Source organism: Eurytemora carolleeae, unplaced genomic scaffold (assembly GCF_000591075.1).
Source record: "Eurytemora carolleeae unplaced genomic scaffold, Eaff_2.0 scaffold1220, whole genome shotgun sequence".
Lineage (NCBI taxonomy): Eukaryota > Metazoa > Arthropoda > Copepoda > Calanoida > Temoridae > Eurytemora > Eurytemora carolleeae.
The window spans coordinates 17,081-33,662 of NW_019397753.1; the positions used below are offsets into that span (position 1 = coordinate 17,081).

At 32.5% G+C, this 16,582-nt stretch overlaps 2 protein-coding genes across 2 annotated transcripts in view; one reads left to right on the plus strand and one right to left on the minus strand.

The window, feature by feature from the left end:
• Positions 1–737: 737 nt before the first annotated feature.
• Positions 738–16,582, plus strand: part of LOC111715773 (glutamate decarboxylase) — a 26,391-nt gene continuing 10,546 nt past the window's right edge. Inside the window, exons 1-11 of the mRNA XM_023491141.1 lie at positions 738–813; positions 1,572–1,680; positions 6,190–6,335; positions 6,988–7,158; positions 7,230–7,309; positions 7,413–7,436; positions 8,671–8,796; positions 13,862–13,940; positions 14,659–14,748; positions 15,071–15,167; positions 16,461–16,560. Of these exons, the coding sequence (XP_023346909.1) occupies positions 748–813; positions 1,572–1,680; positions 6,190–6,335; positions 6,988–7,158; positions 7,230–7,309; positions 7,413–7,436; positions 8,671–8,796; positions 13,862–13,940; positions 14,659–14,748; positions 15,071–15,167; positions 16,461–16,560 (1,088 nt within the window). The 5' untranslated portion in view covers positions 738–747. The remainder of the gene's footprint in view (positions 814–1,571; positions 1,681–6,189; positions 6,336–6,987; positions 7,159–7,229; positions 7,310–7,412; positions 7,437–8,670; positions 8,797–13,861; positions 13,941–14,658; positions 14,749–15,070; positions 15,168–16,460; positions 16,561–16,582) is intronic.
• LOC111715778 (tropomyosin) lies at positions 9,595–11,741 on the minus strand. The gene is made up of 6 exons (XM_023491146.1): positions 11,134–11,741; positions 10,870–11,036; positions 10,780–10,812; positions 10,447–10,514; positions 10,312–10,396; positions 9,595–9,808 (listed from the first exon to the last, which is right to left on the minus strand). Exons 1-6 carry the CDS (start codon positions 11,711–11,713, stop codon positions 9,668–9,670), a joined length of 1,074 nt encoding a protein of 357 aa, XP_023346914.1. The 5' UTR covers positions 11,714–11,741; the 3' UTR covers positions 9,595–9,667.

Below are 16,582 nucleotides of genomic sequence, written 5' to 3' on the forward strand. Positions count from 1 at the left end.
TTTGTCCCTAAAGGAGTACAAGAGATTTAGAATGAAGGGTATGTGGCCTGGAACAAAGGACATGTGACCTGCAATGAATGACATGTGACCTGGATGGAAGGACATGTGACCTGGAAGGAAGGACATGTGACCTGGATGGAAGGACATGTGACCTGTATGAAAGGACATGTGACCTGGAAGGAAGGACACTTGACCTGAAACAAAGGACATGTGACCTGCACTGAAGGACATGTTACCTGGAAGGAAGGTATTATGACCTGAAATGAATGACATATGACTTGGAAAGAAGATAATATGAGCTGAAAGTTAGGACGTATGTCATGTAAGGAAAGGCATGTGACCTGGAAAGAAGGACATGTGACCTCGAAGAAACAACGTGTGACCAGGAAGGAAGGACACTTGACCTGGAAGGAAGGACACTTGACCTGGAAGGAAAGACGCTTGACCTGGAAGGAAGAACATGTGACCTAGAAGAAAAAATATATGACCTAGAAGAAAAAACATATGACCTGGAAGGAAGGAGACATGACCTGGAAGGTAGGATACGTGACATGTAAGGAAGAGCATGTGACCCAGAAAGAAGGAAATGTGACATGGATGGAAGGACATTTGACCTGGAAGGAAGAACATGTGACCTGGAAGGAAGGACATGTGACCTGGTGACCTGAAAAAAGAAGCAAGGAATTTAATATACATTTTTAAAATAGGATTCCAATGTTTCTATCATGTTATTATTTTAGGGTGTTTATGATCTTATTGGATCATATCAGTGTTCAGAATGACAGGGGAAAGAAGGTTGTAGATTTTCACTCGGTAAGATGCTTTTTTAAAAATATTTTCTAAACTTAAGAGCAGTAATATCATTATAAAATATCACTGTCTGTCCGTTTGTATCCAATAAACATGAAAACAGCTAAACAGATAGGACCCAAATTTTGTGTACATCACGTGATCTCAGGCAAGGTTTATTAATAATCAAAATTTCAAAATTTGCCTCCGGCAAAATTCGATTAACATAATCCAATAATTATTTTTAGAAAATTCAAGAATTATTTTTAGAAAATTCAAGAATTAGTTTTAGAAAAACAGCAATCTTCTTTTTATTTTTGTTTTATAATGTATACAAAGAAAAACTTTTAACTATTGAAATATAATATGAGCGCGAAGCGCCCATGAAAGCCTAGTATATAATATATCAATTTATTTTAATTTTGTATCTTAATATCCACAAAAAAATATAGATAGTGTTAAGTGTATCAAACTTGATTCGTTATTTCTCACATTTTATTCGTTATTTCTCACATTTTCTTAGTTATTTCTCACATTTTCTTAGTTATTTCTCACATTTTCTTAGTTATTTCTCACGTTTTCTTAGTTTTTTCTCACATTTTATTCGCGATTTCTCACATTTTTTAGTTATTACTCGCATTACATTCGGAATTTTTCACACTTAGTTTTTTAAATATACTTGATATTTCTCATACTTTCTTCAAAAGTGGGCAAATTAAGATAGGCGATCGATCATTTAAAGAAAACATTCTATCCTTATTCTAATCCTTATTTACTATCAGCCTGAGCAGTTGAAAGAAGTAATCGATTTCGGGATCCCTGACGATCCATTGAACCTTGATCAGTTGTTGGTGGATTGCAAGGATTCCCTCAAGTATCAAGTTAAAACAGGTATCTGCATTGTACAGTACTACAACGTGTACAATGGACATGGTACCATACTGGTATTTGCTTTGTACACACTCATTTAAGCCTAACTACGAACCATTCTTACCCTTTCTATGCAGAGTAACCCCCAGGTTTCCTCAGGTTTTACCCAAGGTTTTCTTCATGTTTACCTCATCTTTCCACCATATTTCCCCCCAGGTTCCCGAAAGGTTTCCCCCTGGTTTCCCACTAGAGACCAGATTAAATGTTCCAATGAGCTTTTCCCACTTGTTGGTTATTCTGAATTTTTTTTTTGCAATTTTTGTCTTTTTCTGACAAAAAATGTTTGACACTAAATATTATTTTTCATTATACATATACATTTTTAAAATAGGATTCCAATGTTTCTATCATGTTATTATTTTAGGGTGTTTATGATCTTATTGGATCATATCAGTGTTCAGAATGACAGGGGAAAGAAGGTTGTAGATTTTCACTCGGTAAGATGCTTTTTTTTTAAATATTTTCTAAACTTAATAATATCATTATAAAATATCACTGTCTGTCCGTTTGTATCCAATAAACATAAAAACAGCTAAACCGATAGGACCCAAATTTTGTGTACATCACGTGACTGGGCAAGGTTTATTGATGATCAAAACTTCAACTCCAATAATTATTTTTAGAAAATTCAAGAATTATTTTTAGAAAAACAGCAATCTTCTTTTTATTTTTGTTTTACAATGCCTAGTATATAATGTATCAATTTATTTTAATTTTGTATCTTAATATCCACAAAAAAATATAGATAGTGTTAAGTGTATCAAACTTGATTCGTTATTTCTCACATTTTCTTAGTTATTTCTCACATTTTATTAGTTATTTCTCACATTTTCTTAGTTTTTTTTCTCACATTTTATTCGGGATTTATCACATTTTTTTAGTTATTACTCACATTACATTCGGAATTTTTCACACCTAGTTTTTTAAATATACTTGATATTTCTCATACTTTCTTCAAAAGTGGGCAAATTAAGATAGGCGATCGATCATGTAAAGAAAACATTCTATCCTTATCCTAATCCTTATTTACGATCAGCCTGAGCAGTTGAAAGAAGTAATCGATTTCGGGATCCCTGACGATCCATTGAACCTTGATCAGTTGTTGGTGGATTGCAAGGATTCCCTCAAGTATCAAGTTAAAACAGGTATCTGCATTGCACAGTACTACAACGTGTACATGGTACCATACTGCTATCTGCTTTGTACACACTCATTTAAACCGAACTACGCACCATTTATACCCTTTCTATGCAGAGTAGTACTACAGTACTACAGTACTACAGTACTACAGTACTACAGTAGTACTACAGTACTACAGTACTACAGTACTACAGTACTACAGTGCTACAGTGCTACAGTACTACAGTACTACAGTACTACAGTACTACAGTACCAAGTACTACAGTACTACATAGTACCTTACAGGGTTACCCACAAAGAATGAGACTATTATGACGACCCGAAACTTTTAACATTTTTAAGGCGTAATTGTATTTATAAAAAAGACGACAGTTAGCTTATCGTTTAATGTGTTAAATAATGTTATACGAAGATAGTTTTACCATGTAGCTTAAAATTCTTAAGTTTTCACAAATGTTTAAATTCAAAATTATAATCGAAATAATTGAGCTTTGCTACAAACTCATATTTTCTAGTATATCTTTGCTTCTCAATATCGTCGACCTAAACTAAAAATTCTGTTTGTAATTTTTTCTCATTTTTACATTTATATAATTGACATTAATACTTTAATTGTATAATCTTCCCAATGTTTTAGAANTTGAAAACCTTTCAGTTTAGAAACATTTCAGTTAAGCATTTTAGTCAAGAAACATTTAAGTTAAGAAACATTTAAGTTAAGAAACATTTGAGTTAAAAAATATTTCAGTTAGGAAACATTTCAGTTAAGAAACATTTCAGTTTAAAAAACTTTCAGCTTAAAAACCTTTCAGTTTAGAAAGATTTCAGCTTTTATTTCTATGCATGCACATTTGAATTCACAAATATTTTTTATTTTCTATTCTTAACTTTTACTCTGATTAGCGCTGAAAAGTTTTTGAAATTTTAAAATTAATTTTCTCTCAAACTTGTTATAAATCCTTTTCAAACTTTAAATCTAAAGTTAAATAATTCTTGCAATAGTTATCAGAGAATAATTTCATTTTGGAGATGTGTAGAAAAAAAGAGCAAGAAAAAATTAGTGATAATATTTTTCCTTTTTTTGATAGACAGCAGTGCATTATATAATTGTTAAATTCGAAAATGTGAATTGCATGTGAATTGTCAATAATTAATTTCATAAAATTTTTTCTCAACTTTTCTGTTGTAAAAAATTCCTTTTTGCAGATTTTTTGAACACATATTTCCGAGTACATTTTACCAACTTAAATCACACTCTTACAGATTTAAAAGTTCCCCACCAACCAACCAACCCCCCCACACGTCGACCGGTATTGAAAATATGATTTATCATAAAAATCTCCCAAACTCTTGGAAAAGTTTGAATTGATTTTAATCCATCAAAACACGGCTGGGAAAAACTTGTCAGCTCAGATTGAGGCTTTCAATAATATATCAGGGTTTAGGACGCATTCCATTTTTCTTCACGTTTTTTAACCAATACAAATTTTCGATGATTTAAAATGATTTAAAATCACTGGCACCGCGTTTTTAGAAATTATAATAAGAAATTGGAAAATGTAAGAAACCCTGTGGGGAAACTATCTTGAGGTTTAAGATGTTGAATGTTTATCCATCTTCATAAACCTTTCATTATCAGAGTTTTTATCCGATACTAGTATCTTTTAATCCTAGTTTAATCTTTAATAGATATTTTCTTCGGATCATTACCTTTCAAGAGGCTTTATCCAAATCTGTCAGTTTTCCCATGCATCACCTTTTACCCAACTTTCTTTACTAATTTTTAATATTTTTTATCAATTTTTTCTTCTATCTTTCTTAACCTTTCTTCCTCTTTGTTGTGCATATTCATATTTTCTTCTAAATTCTATTCTTTTTAAATATCTCTCGTATGTACTTTTCCGCTGTTTTTTTACTCTTTTATTATATCATATTATTTATTACTTTGGTTTTTTCCCCCCTCCCCTTTCCATATCATCTAATTCCCCCCCTTTCCCCTCTGAAATTTTGATCTCCCCTAACCAAGAAAGTTTGAACTATAGAAACCCAATATTGGATAAATGATAAGGAATCTATCCAACCCGGACCGGGAGAGGAAATTTCTAAATCACAAAGAAACTCTCATTTCTCAACATAGATTTTGGGACTACCTCTTGAGGATTTTTGGGACTACCGCTTGAGGATTTTTGGGACTACTGGTTTGGTTTGGTTCATTGCATTAGAATAAGTGGGACCACTGCCAGAGAATAATAGAAGCCATGAGGATGCTTGGGGCCCACCTCCTGAGGAAGATTGGAGTCAACCACCTGAGGATGATTTGGGCCCACTGCTTGCGGAAGATTAGAAACCACCACCTGAGGAAGATTGGGCTCTACCGCTTGATGATGATTGGGGCCCATCGCCTGAGGAAGATTGGGGTCCACCGCTTAGGGAAGATTGGGGTCCACCGCCTGATGTTTTGAGTCAACAGCCTGAGGATGATTAGGGACCACAGCATGAGATTGTTTTGGGTCCATTGCTTCTATGGGACCTGTTTTAATATCAGGCCCACAGACACAATGCTACCAAAACAATTTTATATTCTTCCATTCAGTGAAAGTAGATAAGTTCTTAGTTTTTTCATTTCATATTCTGGAATTCTAAAATAAGTTTTGTTTATTTTATATATTGATTTTTAATATTTACTAATTATTGGAGAAAAAAAAGTTATTTTAGCACTGCTAATGTTCTAGAATTTTGACCAATATTCAAGATCATATATGGTTGATTGGTACATGATAACTAGGGTTTCCGACCGCAATTGAATTTTACTTGCGCTCAATTGCGAGCCTTGTAACTTGTTAACTTCGAAATTCTGCGCAATTCGAGAACAGTTGCGCGCAAATCCGTGTAACGAGATTTCGATTGGAAACCCTAATGACAACCATGATAATATTTCTCATCGGTTTTCTTAAACCTAATGAAATATTTAATTTTGTGTTTCTTAATTTATATACAGATTTTATCAATGAACATAAATGTCTATTTTGTTTATCGTATTTATTAATTCAAAATCTATGAACTAGGTCTTTTTTAGGGATAGCTTGGTATAATTTGCAGTATCTAGATTATTTGATCAAGGAAATTATTTTAATTTTTGCTGTAAATACATAACAAATAATAATTTAATATTCAAAAAATATTAAATTTTTGAAATGCTTTTGATGATTTGATATTTCTTCTAATTATAATAAACTTGTTTTTTGTTGTTGTAGCCATTGAACCATAGCAGCGTATATGGACATTGAAATAAGTGAAGTTTTTTTGGCCACTAGCAAGGAATTTGTATAGGGCACCCTCGGTTCTTTAACCAGCTGAGCTGTGGCTTGGACGTTGTATCTCTGGCCGGGGAATGGTTGACTGCCACCGCCAACACCAACATGTTCACTTACGAGATCGCACCAGTCTTTATTCTCATGGAGTTCGAGTGCTTGAAGGTAAAATACAATGTTGAAATCTGAACTTTAGATAATAATGATTCCCTGAAGAGTGTGATTTTAAGATTGCTTAATATTAAATTGTAAACCTTAAAGGGAGTGTTAACAAAAAATTAAAGAGGGGTATAGGCTTACGTCAAAAGTATTCGATTGTCGAGTAACGCAATTTTCTAAATTTGTATGGACGCTAAGTTCTTCGCTTTCAACAATTTTTTCCTTATGGACGCAACAGATAGAAGTTTAAGATTAGGAGCTACCACAATCAGATGTTTTTCGACGTTAGCCCATACCTCCTTTCATTTTTCGCAAACACTCCCTTTAATAAAGATTTAAAATTGTGTTTGATGGAACCTTTATCAAAAGAATGGCTTTATAATTTAAAATGGTGCTCTTAAAAATTCAAAAGGAAACGACGAAACACAACTTTTTTTTCGGTATGTTGGAATCCGATCCGTGGATTTGTGCAGAAAAAAAGTTGTCATGTACTGGATAGGAAAGCTAAATGAAATCTATAATTGTTATTTAGGATTAATTACTGAGCCTCTGAAGGCTCTAATGGCATTTTTTTTTAATGTTTTAACGTTAAGGGATTTAATAAAATTGAAATCATTAGGTATTGACTCATGTCATCCTTTTAAATATTTTATTTTAGAAAATGCGGGAAATAATTGGCTGGTCTGGCGGCGACAGTATCCTGGCCCCTGGTGGCTCAATTAGTAACATGTACGCACTGATGATTGCGCGGCATAAACTCTTCCCGCAGCATAAGAAATATGGAATGCGCGCCATCAAGGGCCAGCTTATCATGTACACAAGCCAACACGTAAGTTTATATTCTTAAAACACTTTTCATATTCATGTTTCAATTTCATAACTTCGATTGATTGATTTTAGCACCACTACTCGATCAAAGGAGGAGCCTCTGCTATTGGTCTTGGTACAGAAAACTGCGTTCAAGTGGCATGCGATGAATAGTAAGTGAAATTTAAAATCTACATCTTTTAAAAATAGTAAAATTAATAAATGCTTTTTGCAAACAATGCATATTTAAAAAAGGGTAAATGCCAAAATACAAAGTGGCAATGAGCACCCGTACTGCGAGTAAACGTGGAGAAGTTACTAGATTAGTTGGACAAAGTCTTTCATTGAAACTTTATAAAGGAATTAGTTGTTAGGTAAACAGTACTAATTGGACAGATAGATACACTCAGATAGACAGATAGATAGGAATATATTCAGATAGATACACTCAGATAGACAGATAGATAGGAATATATTCAGATAGATACACTCAGATAGACAGATAGATAGGAATATATTCAGATAGATACACTCAGATAGACAGATAGATAGGAATATATTCAGATAGATACACTCAGATAGACAGATAGATAGGAATATATTCAGATAGATACACTCAGATAGACAGATAGATAGGAATATATTCAGATAGATACACTCAGATAGACAGATAGATAGGAATATATTCAGATAGATACACTCAGATAGACAGATAGATAGGAATATATTCAGATAGATACACTCAGATAGACAGATAGATAGGAATATATTCAGATAGATACACTCAGATAGACAGATAGATAGGAATATATTCAGATAGATACACTCAGATAGACAGATAGATAGGAATATATTCAGATAGATACACTCAGATAGACAGATAGATAGGAATATATTCAGATAGATACACTCAGATAGACAGATAGATAGGAATATATTCAGATAGATACACTCAGATAGACAGATAGATAGGAATATATTCAGATAGATACACTCAGATAGACAGATAGATAGGAATATATTCAGATAGATACACTCAGATAGACAGATAGATAGGAATATATTCAGATAGATACACTCAGATAGACAGATAGATAGGAATATATTCAGATAGATACACTCAGATAGACAGATAGATAGGAATATATTCAGATAGATACACTCAGATAGACAGATAGATAGGAATATATTCAGATAGATACACTCAGATAGACAGATAGATAGGAATATATTCAGATAGATACACTCAGATAGACAGATAGATAGGAATATATTCAGATAGATACACTCAGATAGACAGATAGATAGGAATATATTCAGATAGATACACTCAGATAGACAGATAGATAGGAATATATTCAGATAGATACACTCAGATAGACAGATAGATAGGAATATATTCAGATAGATACACTCAGATAGACAGATAGATAGGAATATATTCAGATAGATACACTCAGATAGACAGATAGATAGGAATATATTCAGATAGATACACTCAGATAGACAGATAGATAGGAATATATTCAGATAGATACACTCAGATAGACAGATNTATCTGTGAGAAGTATGGTATTTGGTTGCATGTTGACGCAGCTTGGGGTGGAGGTCTTCTCATGTCCAACAGATACAGACATGCTGGATTTGAGGGAATTGAGAGGTAGGTCTTTTATTTGAAAACTTTAAGATTTGGACTTGTTCTCTTATCATGATTTGGACTTGTTCTCTTATGATGATTTGGAATAGCCATAATTATCGAAAGAACACACAAAATAATCTAAAATACACACATAATTATCGAAAATAGCCACATAATTATCGAAAATAGCCACATAATTATCGAAAATACGCACATAATTATCGAAAATAGCCACATGATTATCGAAAATAAACACATAATTATCGAAAATACGCACATAATTATCGAAAAACCTAGTATTTCCTGCATACAGTTTTTCATATTAGCCTTATAGAATTATTTGAAACGATTCATTCTTTTTAAATTTTCTGATTATTCTCTAAAATATCAATTAAGAGCTGTAAAAAATCTAATAAGATGTGGGACATCTTATATTATATGTTCTATACAAACGTTCTTTTATATTGCATTTATACATTTTCTCTTGATTTTCATAAGGTATCTTTGAGCCATAAATAAGGGGAAAATAAAGATTACTTAATTTGATAGAACTTGCAATTCTTAAACTTTATTTTCAAACTTTTGATATGAGTCACTGAAGGAAAATTAGGCAAAAATATGAGTCACTGAAGGAAAATTAGGCAAAAATACCAGTTTTACTTACAGCTAGGCTACGTAAAAAATGAGTTAATTATTTTATCTTTTTTATTGCAGAAAATCGATTTAAATAAAAACTTTTTCGTGTTTGACTTTTTAGTTTTCTACCGTTTACTATTGATTTGTAAAAGTTACACTTTTAAAATATGTGTCATAGACATGTTCTGATTCTGTCTGAAATTTGATTATATAAATATTTATAAATAAATGAATAAATAAAGTGAATATATTGAGGTTAGAACAAACTAACTCTCCTCCACCTATCCAGCAACATTTGTCGACTTTTAGCCTCATCCTCATCCGTCATCTCATCCTCATTCTCATCCTCATAATCCTTCTCATCCTTCAGACCTCTAACACTTGATGTACTCTCATCCTTAAAAAGATTGTCAACGTACAAACAGCATCTTCCTTGCAAAAGAACTAGGAGTTTCAATAGGAATTCCGTTGCGCGTAATTGCGCGTAACTGTTCTTGAATTGCACGGAATTGTGCGGAATTGCGCTTATTTACAGGGCTCGCATTTGCGGGCAAGTAAAATCCACTTGCGTTGGAAACCCTAAAGAGAACCAAAAAGGATTCCCTTGTGACCAATTTGTTGGCTAGGGTTTGTCCCCTCTCATTTTCCTTGACAAATTCTGGATCCTAATAATTTTCACTTAAATAACAGTTTTAAGGATAAACTTAATCGTTTATTAAAGGCTAACGTGAAACGTTGAAAATGGGTGTAGAAGTATTGGGGTGTTCTAATATATTTTAATGCAGGGGAAGAGAGTTATAACGGGTTATTTGGTCCTTACCTCACAATCAGTGTCGGGTTTGGGCCATATATACACTTTTTAAAACTTTTCCCCCCTGTATTTTCTCCAAAGATTGTCACCTCATCGCATTCTGGTTCTGCAAACAGATTCTCAATTTCTCGTGATTTCTGCTCATTTTCAATGCGTCCTTTTGCAGTCATGAGTCTAAACAATTTTAAATAATTTTTTTTCCTTACATTTTTGTATTTGCGCACCTGATATTATCTTCCAGATATTCTTCTTCAAATGTATCTACGGTCGTCTCTTCAAGAGTTTTCATTTCCTGAAAAGTTAAAGGAACTGTTAACGTTATTTTACGAGAACTATTTTAAAATCCTAAATCCTAAACTGAAATATTTCGTAATCATTGTTTTCTGGCAATATATATATATATATATATATATATATATATATATATATATATGCCACTGTTTTTGAAGCAGAGTACTATGTAGTTGCTATTATCTGTTATGATCCAAATTTTTATGTCTTTTTAATTCTGTATTTTCGCTCATTTTCTGATTTTTTATTCTTAAAATATCAGTTACCGTACATATTCTTTGGTGAAGCTTCAAATAGGCCTAAAAACAGAAAAATTTAATTTTTCATCCATTCTAATTCTTTTTGTGTTTAATTGCCTGTAGATCTCTGTTTATACTTAAAAGTGCCAGATCTGACGGTCTGCGGTGATGTTGGCCATTTTGTTTAATCAGCTGATCGCTGTGCTTTCTCGCCGCATGGTTGCCATGTCGTCTTTGCTGACCAGTCCCACAAAATTGTTTTTCGGATAAATCAATCTCAAAAACTAAAATATAATATTCCTAAGTAATATTTGTTGTTAAAAGACTAAGAAAAATCATCCATATTCAATTTAATTTTATCAATTTATCATTAATTCTTGCCTGAACGATTTCTTTTATCAGATGAAAACTGTTTCGTTTCAGCATCATTGTTCAGATTCTTATCCTTGAATTTCTCGTGCCCTATGTTATTTTTTTGCTCAATAACGTTGTTTTGTTCTAAAATTATGCTGTGCTCCTCAATATTGTTTTGCTCCATAGTATTGTTCTGCTCCATAGTATTGTTCTGCTCCATAGTATTGTTCTGCTCCATAGTATTGTTCTTCTCCATAGTATTGTTCTTCTCCATAGTATTGTTCTGCTCCATAGTATTGTTCTGCTCCATAGTATTGTTCTGCTCCAAAGTATTGTTCTGCTCCAAAGTATTGTTCTGCTCCATAGTATTGTTTTGCTCCATAGTATTGTCTTGCTCCACCAAGTTGTTATGCTCCACAATATTGTTTTGCTCCACAATATTGTCTTGCTCCACAATATTGCCTTGCTCCACAATATTGTTTTGCTCCACAATATCGTCTTGCTCCACAATATCGTCTTGCTCCACAATATTGTCTTGCTCCACAAAGTTGCTATGCTCCAAGATGAGAGTAGGTTTTATTTCCTGAAGCTCTATAACGTCAGTCATTTTTCTTAGAAATTAAGTAACACATATATTCCTTCTATTATTTCTTATGATTACAAAAAATCAAGACAATTTAAAAAAACTTTTGTATTTCAACATTTGAAATCTTTCATTTTACAGTTTTGCTATTTTCCTCAGATAAATGAAAGCACGACCGATAACCCTTTTTTTCTTTTTGAATATTGCATTTTTAAATATGAATATTGAAAATGTAAAAAAATAATAAATATATAACTACAAAAATATAAAAAAATATAAGAAAATAGAAATAGAAAAGAAGAAATATGCTTTAATTAAAAATTTTTTGTAAGTTCTTCTCCCGTTTTCTGTTTCAATTCTTGTGAAACTTGAGAACGATGTAAACCAACTTTTTACCGAGGCAGATCAAAGCAAACTGATGCTGGGATTTGATAAGATTTTATATTAAATCTTCAAATATAAAAAAATCGTTCATTTTAATATCAATTTTACAGTTTTCCTGCGTTATTAAGTTAAATAGACGCAATTTTTCTGACTTAAACAAATGTTATCAATTCTCTTTGACATTTTTGATATAGTCATTGTCATCAAGAAATACAACATTTTTTTTGTGCAAAATATTCATGGGTGACCACAAAGTTTGTAAATAGAAAAAAAGCTAGTAAAGAAATTGATTTTTAAATACTGATTGTATTTTTAATGGATGTATTGACGTAATTTTAGAGACTAGAAGGAATACCTATATCTGATAAATAATGTGGGAGATATTGTCGTTTTTCTGGCTTGAAAAGTGTTTAATTCTGACAAGATCGATCCTTCATTGTTTCTGCTGCAAGTAACTCTCATGGAAACAAACCACAAATAAAAAATATTGATTTGAAACATGCCACTTATTTAAACATGCCAATTTTCTGTAAAGGCACAACGTTAAGGCACCCTGAAAGCAAAGAATCGGTCAGTGCCATCTTTCAGCTTACGGTCCATTCTATACCTTACAAATTCAAAATTGGCACATTTCAATATTGAAATAGTACTTTTATTAGATTCATTTGAATACTTTTGATATAAGCATATTGCTTTTTTAGAGAACAATTAAGTTATAGTTATTATATATTATACTAGATGAAGTGCCCGGCGTTGCCCAGGTGACTCTAGGTCGATTTGCCTAGAAACTAAGTTTTCCAGCTGTAAAAGTGGATTTGCTCAAGCTTAGAACCTTCCTGTGATCCTACCGAGTTACCCACTAAAAATTTGAGGCAAATTGGTCAAGGGGTATCTGAGTTATGATCGGACATGCAAACAGAGATTACAACGAAATATAGATTACATTTCTTAAATTTTTTGAGGGAATCCTTGAAAACCTTAAAAACCTTAAAAACCTTAAAAAGAGAATATTTTTTCTTCTTCTTTATTTCCATGTATCCTGTATCCTGTATCTTGTATCTTGTATCCTGTATCCCGTATCCTGTATCCTGTATCTTGTATCTTTTATCCCGTATCCTGTATCATGTATCTTGTAACCTGTATCCTGTATCCTGTATCCTGTATCCTGTATCCTGTATCCTTCATCATTATTTAACTCTGAATAAACCAAATTTTGTATCTTGTACTTATATGTAAAAACTATAGAGCAGATTCTGTAACTTGGAACTCTTATATGTTTCATGGAACTTATATGTTTTATATCTAGAGCTGATTCTGTAACCTGGAACTCTTATATGTTTCATGGAACTTATATGTTATATATCTAGAGCTGATTCTGTAACCTTGAACCCTTATATGTTTCATGGAACTTATATGTCATATATCTAGAGCAGATTCTGTAACTTGGAACTCTTATAGTTTCATGGAACTTGTATGTTATATATCTAGAGCTGATTCTGTAACCTGGAACCCTTTTTCATGGAACTTATATATTATATATCTAGAGCGGATTCTGCAACTTGGAACCCTCATAAGCTTCTTGGAACTTATATGTTATATATCTAGAGCAGATTCTGTAACTTGGAACCCTTATATGTTTCATGGAACTTATATGTTATATATCTAGAGCTGATTCTGTAACCTGGAACCCTTATATGTTTCATGGAACTTATATATTATATATCTAGAGCGGATTCTGCAACTTGGAATCCTCATAAGCTTCTTGGAACTTATATGTTATATATCTAGAGCTGATTCTGTAACCTGGAACCCTCATAAGCTTCTTGGAACACTCCTTCAATGCTCTACTCTACACGTCAAGGAATCTGTAAGTAAATTCGTAAACACAATTATTCCGCAAATGTTATCAAATTAATTAATGTTATTTTATGTCTACTAAAAAAGGTTGACAAAAAAACACCTATAATAGTAAATACCTCGAAAGGTATTTAAAGATCTGTTGTTTCCCTTCTCTAATGGATTCCAAGACGTTTAAAGTTTTTAATTGAAATTCCACAAGTATAGAATGTGTTTAAAAGTTTCTTATTAAAAGGGGAGTTTTTTTAAATTTACGTCTTGCTAGCTAGATATAACCTCAGAAGTACTTTTATGAAAAGAAATATAAATTAAAAACATCACATTTTGAAATAATATCTCTCTGAAGCTTCCCCTGCATAAAATAAATCTCCCCCTGGCAAAATGTTCCATTGAAACCCGCAGCTGGCATATTAAGGACAAATTCCTTCCAGAAATAAATGCGCTTTTTAAACAAATGTTGTAATTGCGCATTTTAAACGTAGAGACATCATTTTATCGTTGTACAGTGAACACTAATCTGTACAGTGTACACTAATCTGTACAGTGTAAACTAATCTGTACAGTGTACACTAATCTGTACAGTATACAGTAATCTGTACAGTGTAAAATAATCTGTACAGTGTACACTAATCTGTACAGTGTACACTTATCTGTTTAGTGTACACTAATCTTTACAGTGTAGACTATGTGTACAGTGTACACTAATCTGTATTCTGTACACTATTCAGGGATTACTGATCAGCTGTAACCAGATGTCAGCTGACTACTTGTTCCAAACTGACAAGTGTTATGACGTCACATTTGATACAGGGGATAAGGTAAACAAACAAACAAACAGAAAAATTTCGAAAATAAGTTTTTGAAGGTTTCTTTTTTTATTGCACTTTTAATTTGTTCTTGAATATAAGATTCCCTTAACTTTTATAAAATTAATTTTCTTTTTTCTAGATTTAGTTTTGATAAAAAGTGAACAGTCCCATTGATGTAAAGCTAACTCTATTTATTTATCTACTCTCGTAAATTTCCTCATGTAAAGCCGAGGCTTACAGTGCCGCCAGCCTCAGCTATGTCAGCCTCTGATTGGTCAGATTAGCCTCCGGTTCATTTTTTGGCGGCAGATGCATCACATGTTTTTTTCAGGTCATCCAATGTGGAAGACACAACGATATTTTCAAGTTCTGGCTTCAATGGCGCTCAAGGGTAAGTCGTTTTTGCTGCACCAAAAAGGATATCATTTTCTGAAAAGTGGGCGGGGTTGAAGGCCGAGTTAGGGATAATCCCAAAGGCCATGGTTGACATGGGAACCGAATGCTGCTACTAGGATTGTTTAAGACAGTATTATTTGTTTGTATTTCATTTTCTAGGACATACAGGGTGTCCCACGAAACATGACAGTTGGTAAATAGTTTAAAATGTCTTCTTCCATAATTTGTTAAGTTGTCTGATACCAAAGAGAATTAATAAAAAATATCAAATGGCATTCATAAAATAGTAAATTTGATTTCAAAGTAAAAAATATTTGAGTAAAAGAATTTTTTAACGAAATAAACTGCGAAAAGTCTTTAATATGTTTCGTGGGACACCCTGTATCTTGGTTTGTATTTGTCTAGGAGATATCTAGGTTTGTATTTGTCTAGGAGATATCTTGGTTTGTATTTGTCTAGGATATATCTAGGTTTGTATTTGTCTAGGAGATATCTAGGTTTGTATTTGTCTAGGATATTCTAGGTTTGTATTTGTCTAGGGTATATCTTGGTTTGTATTTGTCTAGGATATATCTAGGTTTGTATTTGTCTAGGAGATATCTAGGTTTATATTTGTCTAGGAGATATCTAGGTTTGTATTTGTCTAGGATATTCTAGGTTTGTATTTGTCTAGGATATTCTAGGTTTGTGTTTGTCTAGGATGTTCTAGGTTTGTATTTGTCTAGGATTAATCTTGGTTTGCATTTGTCTAGGATAAATCTTGGTTTGTATTTGTCTAGGGTATATCTAGGATAGTATTTTTATTTTGTGTAGGGTAAATCTGGGTTTTTATATGTCTAGAATATATCTAGGTTTTTATTTGTCTTGGGTATATCTAGGATAGTATTTTTATTTTGTCTAGAATATATCTAGGTTTTTATTTGTCTAGGGTATATCTAGGATAGTATTTGTATTTTGTCTAGAATATATCTAGGTTTGTATTTTGTCTAGGATATATCTAGGTTAGTATTTGTATTTTGTCTAGAATATATCTAGGTGTTTATTTGTCTAGGGTATATCTAGGATAGTATTTGTATTTTGTCTACAATATATCAAGGATTGTATTTTGTCTAGGGTATATCTAGGTTAGTATTTGTATTTTGTCTGGAATATATCAAGGTTTGTATTTTGTCTAGGGTTGTTGACACAAATAAAAGAACAAAAGGGATATTCGGTAACTTTATTGAATAATAGCATGAAATGAGAAATAAAAGCAAAGTTTAAAAATATTGGCCCTTAATTGGGAGTATCTAAACGGTTGAAAATGAAATAACATTGATTAATAGTGTTGAAAGGAAAGGAACAGTTGGAGCTTCATGATGGTCAGCTCACAGGTGTCAGCATCTTGGCAGCAAAGGGTTCACATCTAGGCGACGGTCCTGGAGGGTTTGCAGTCTGTAACATGTGT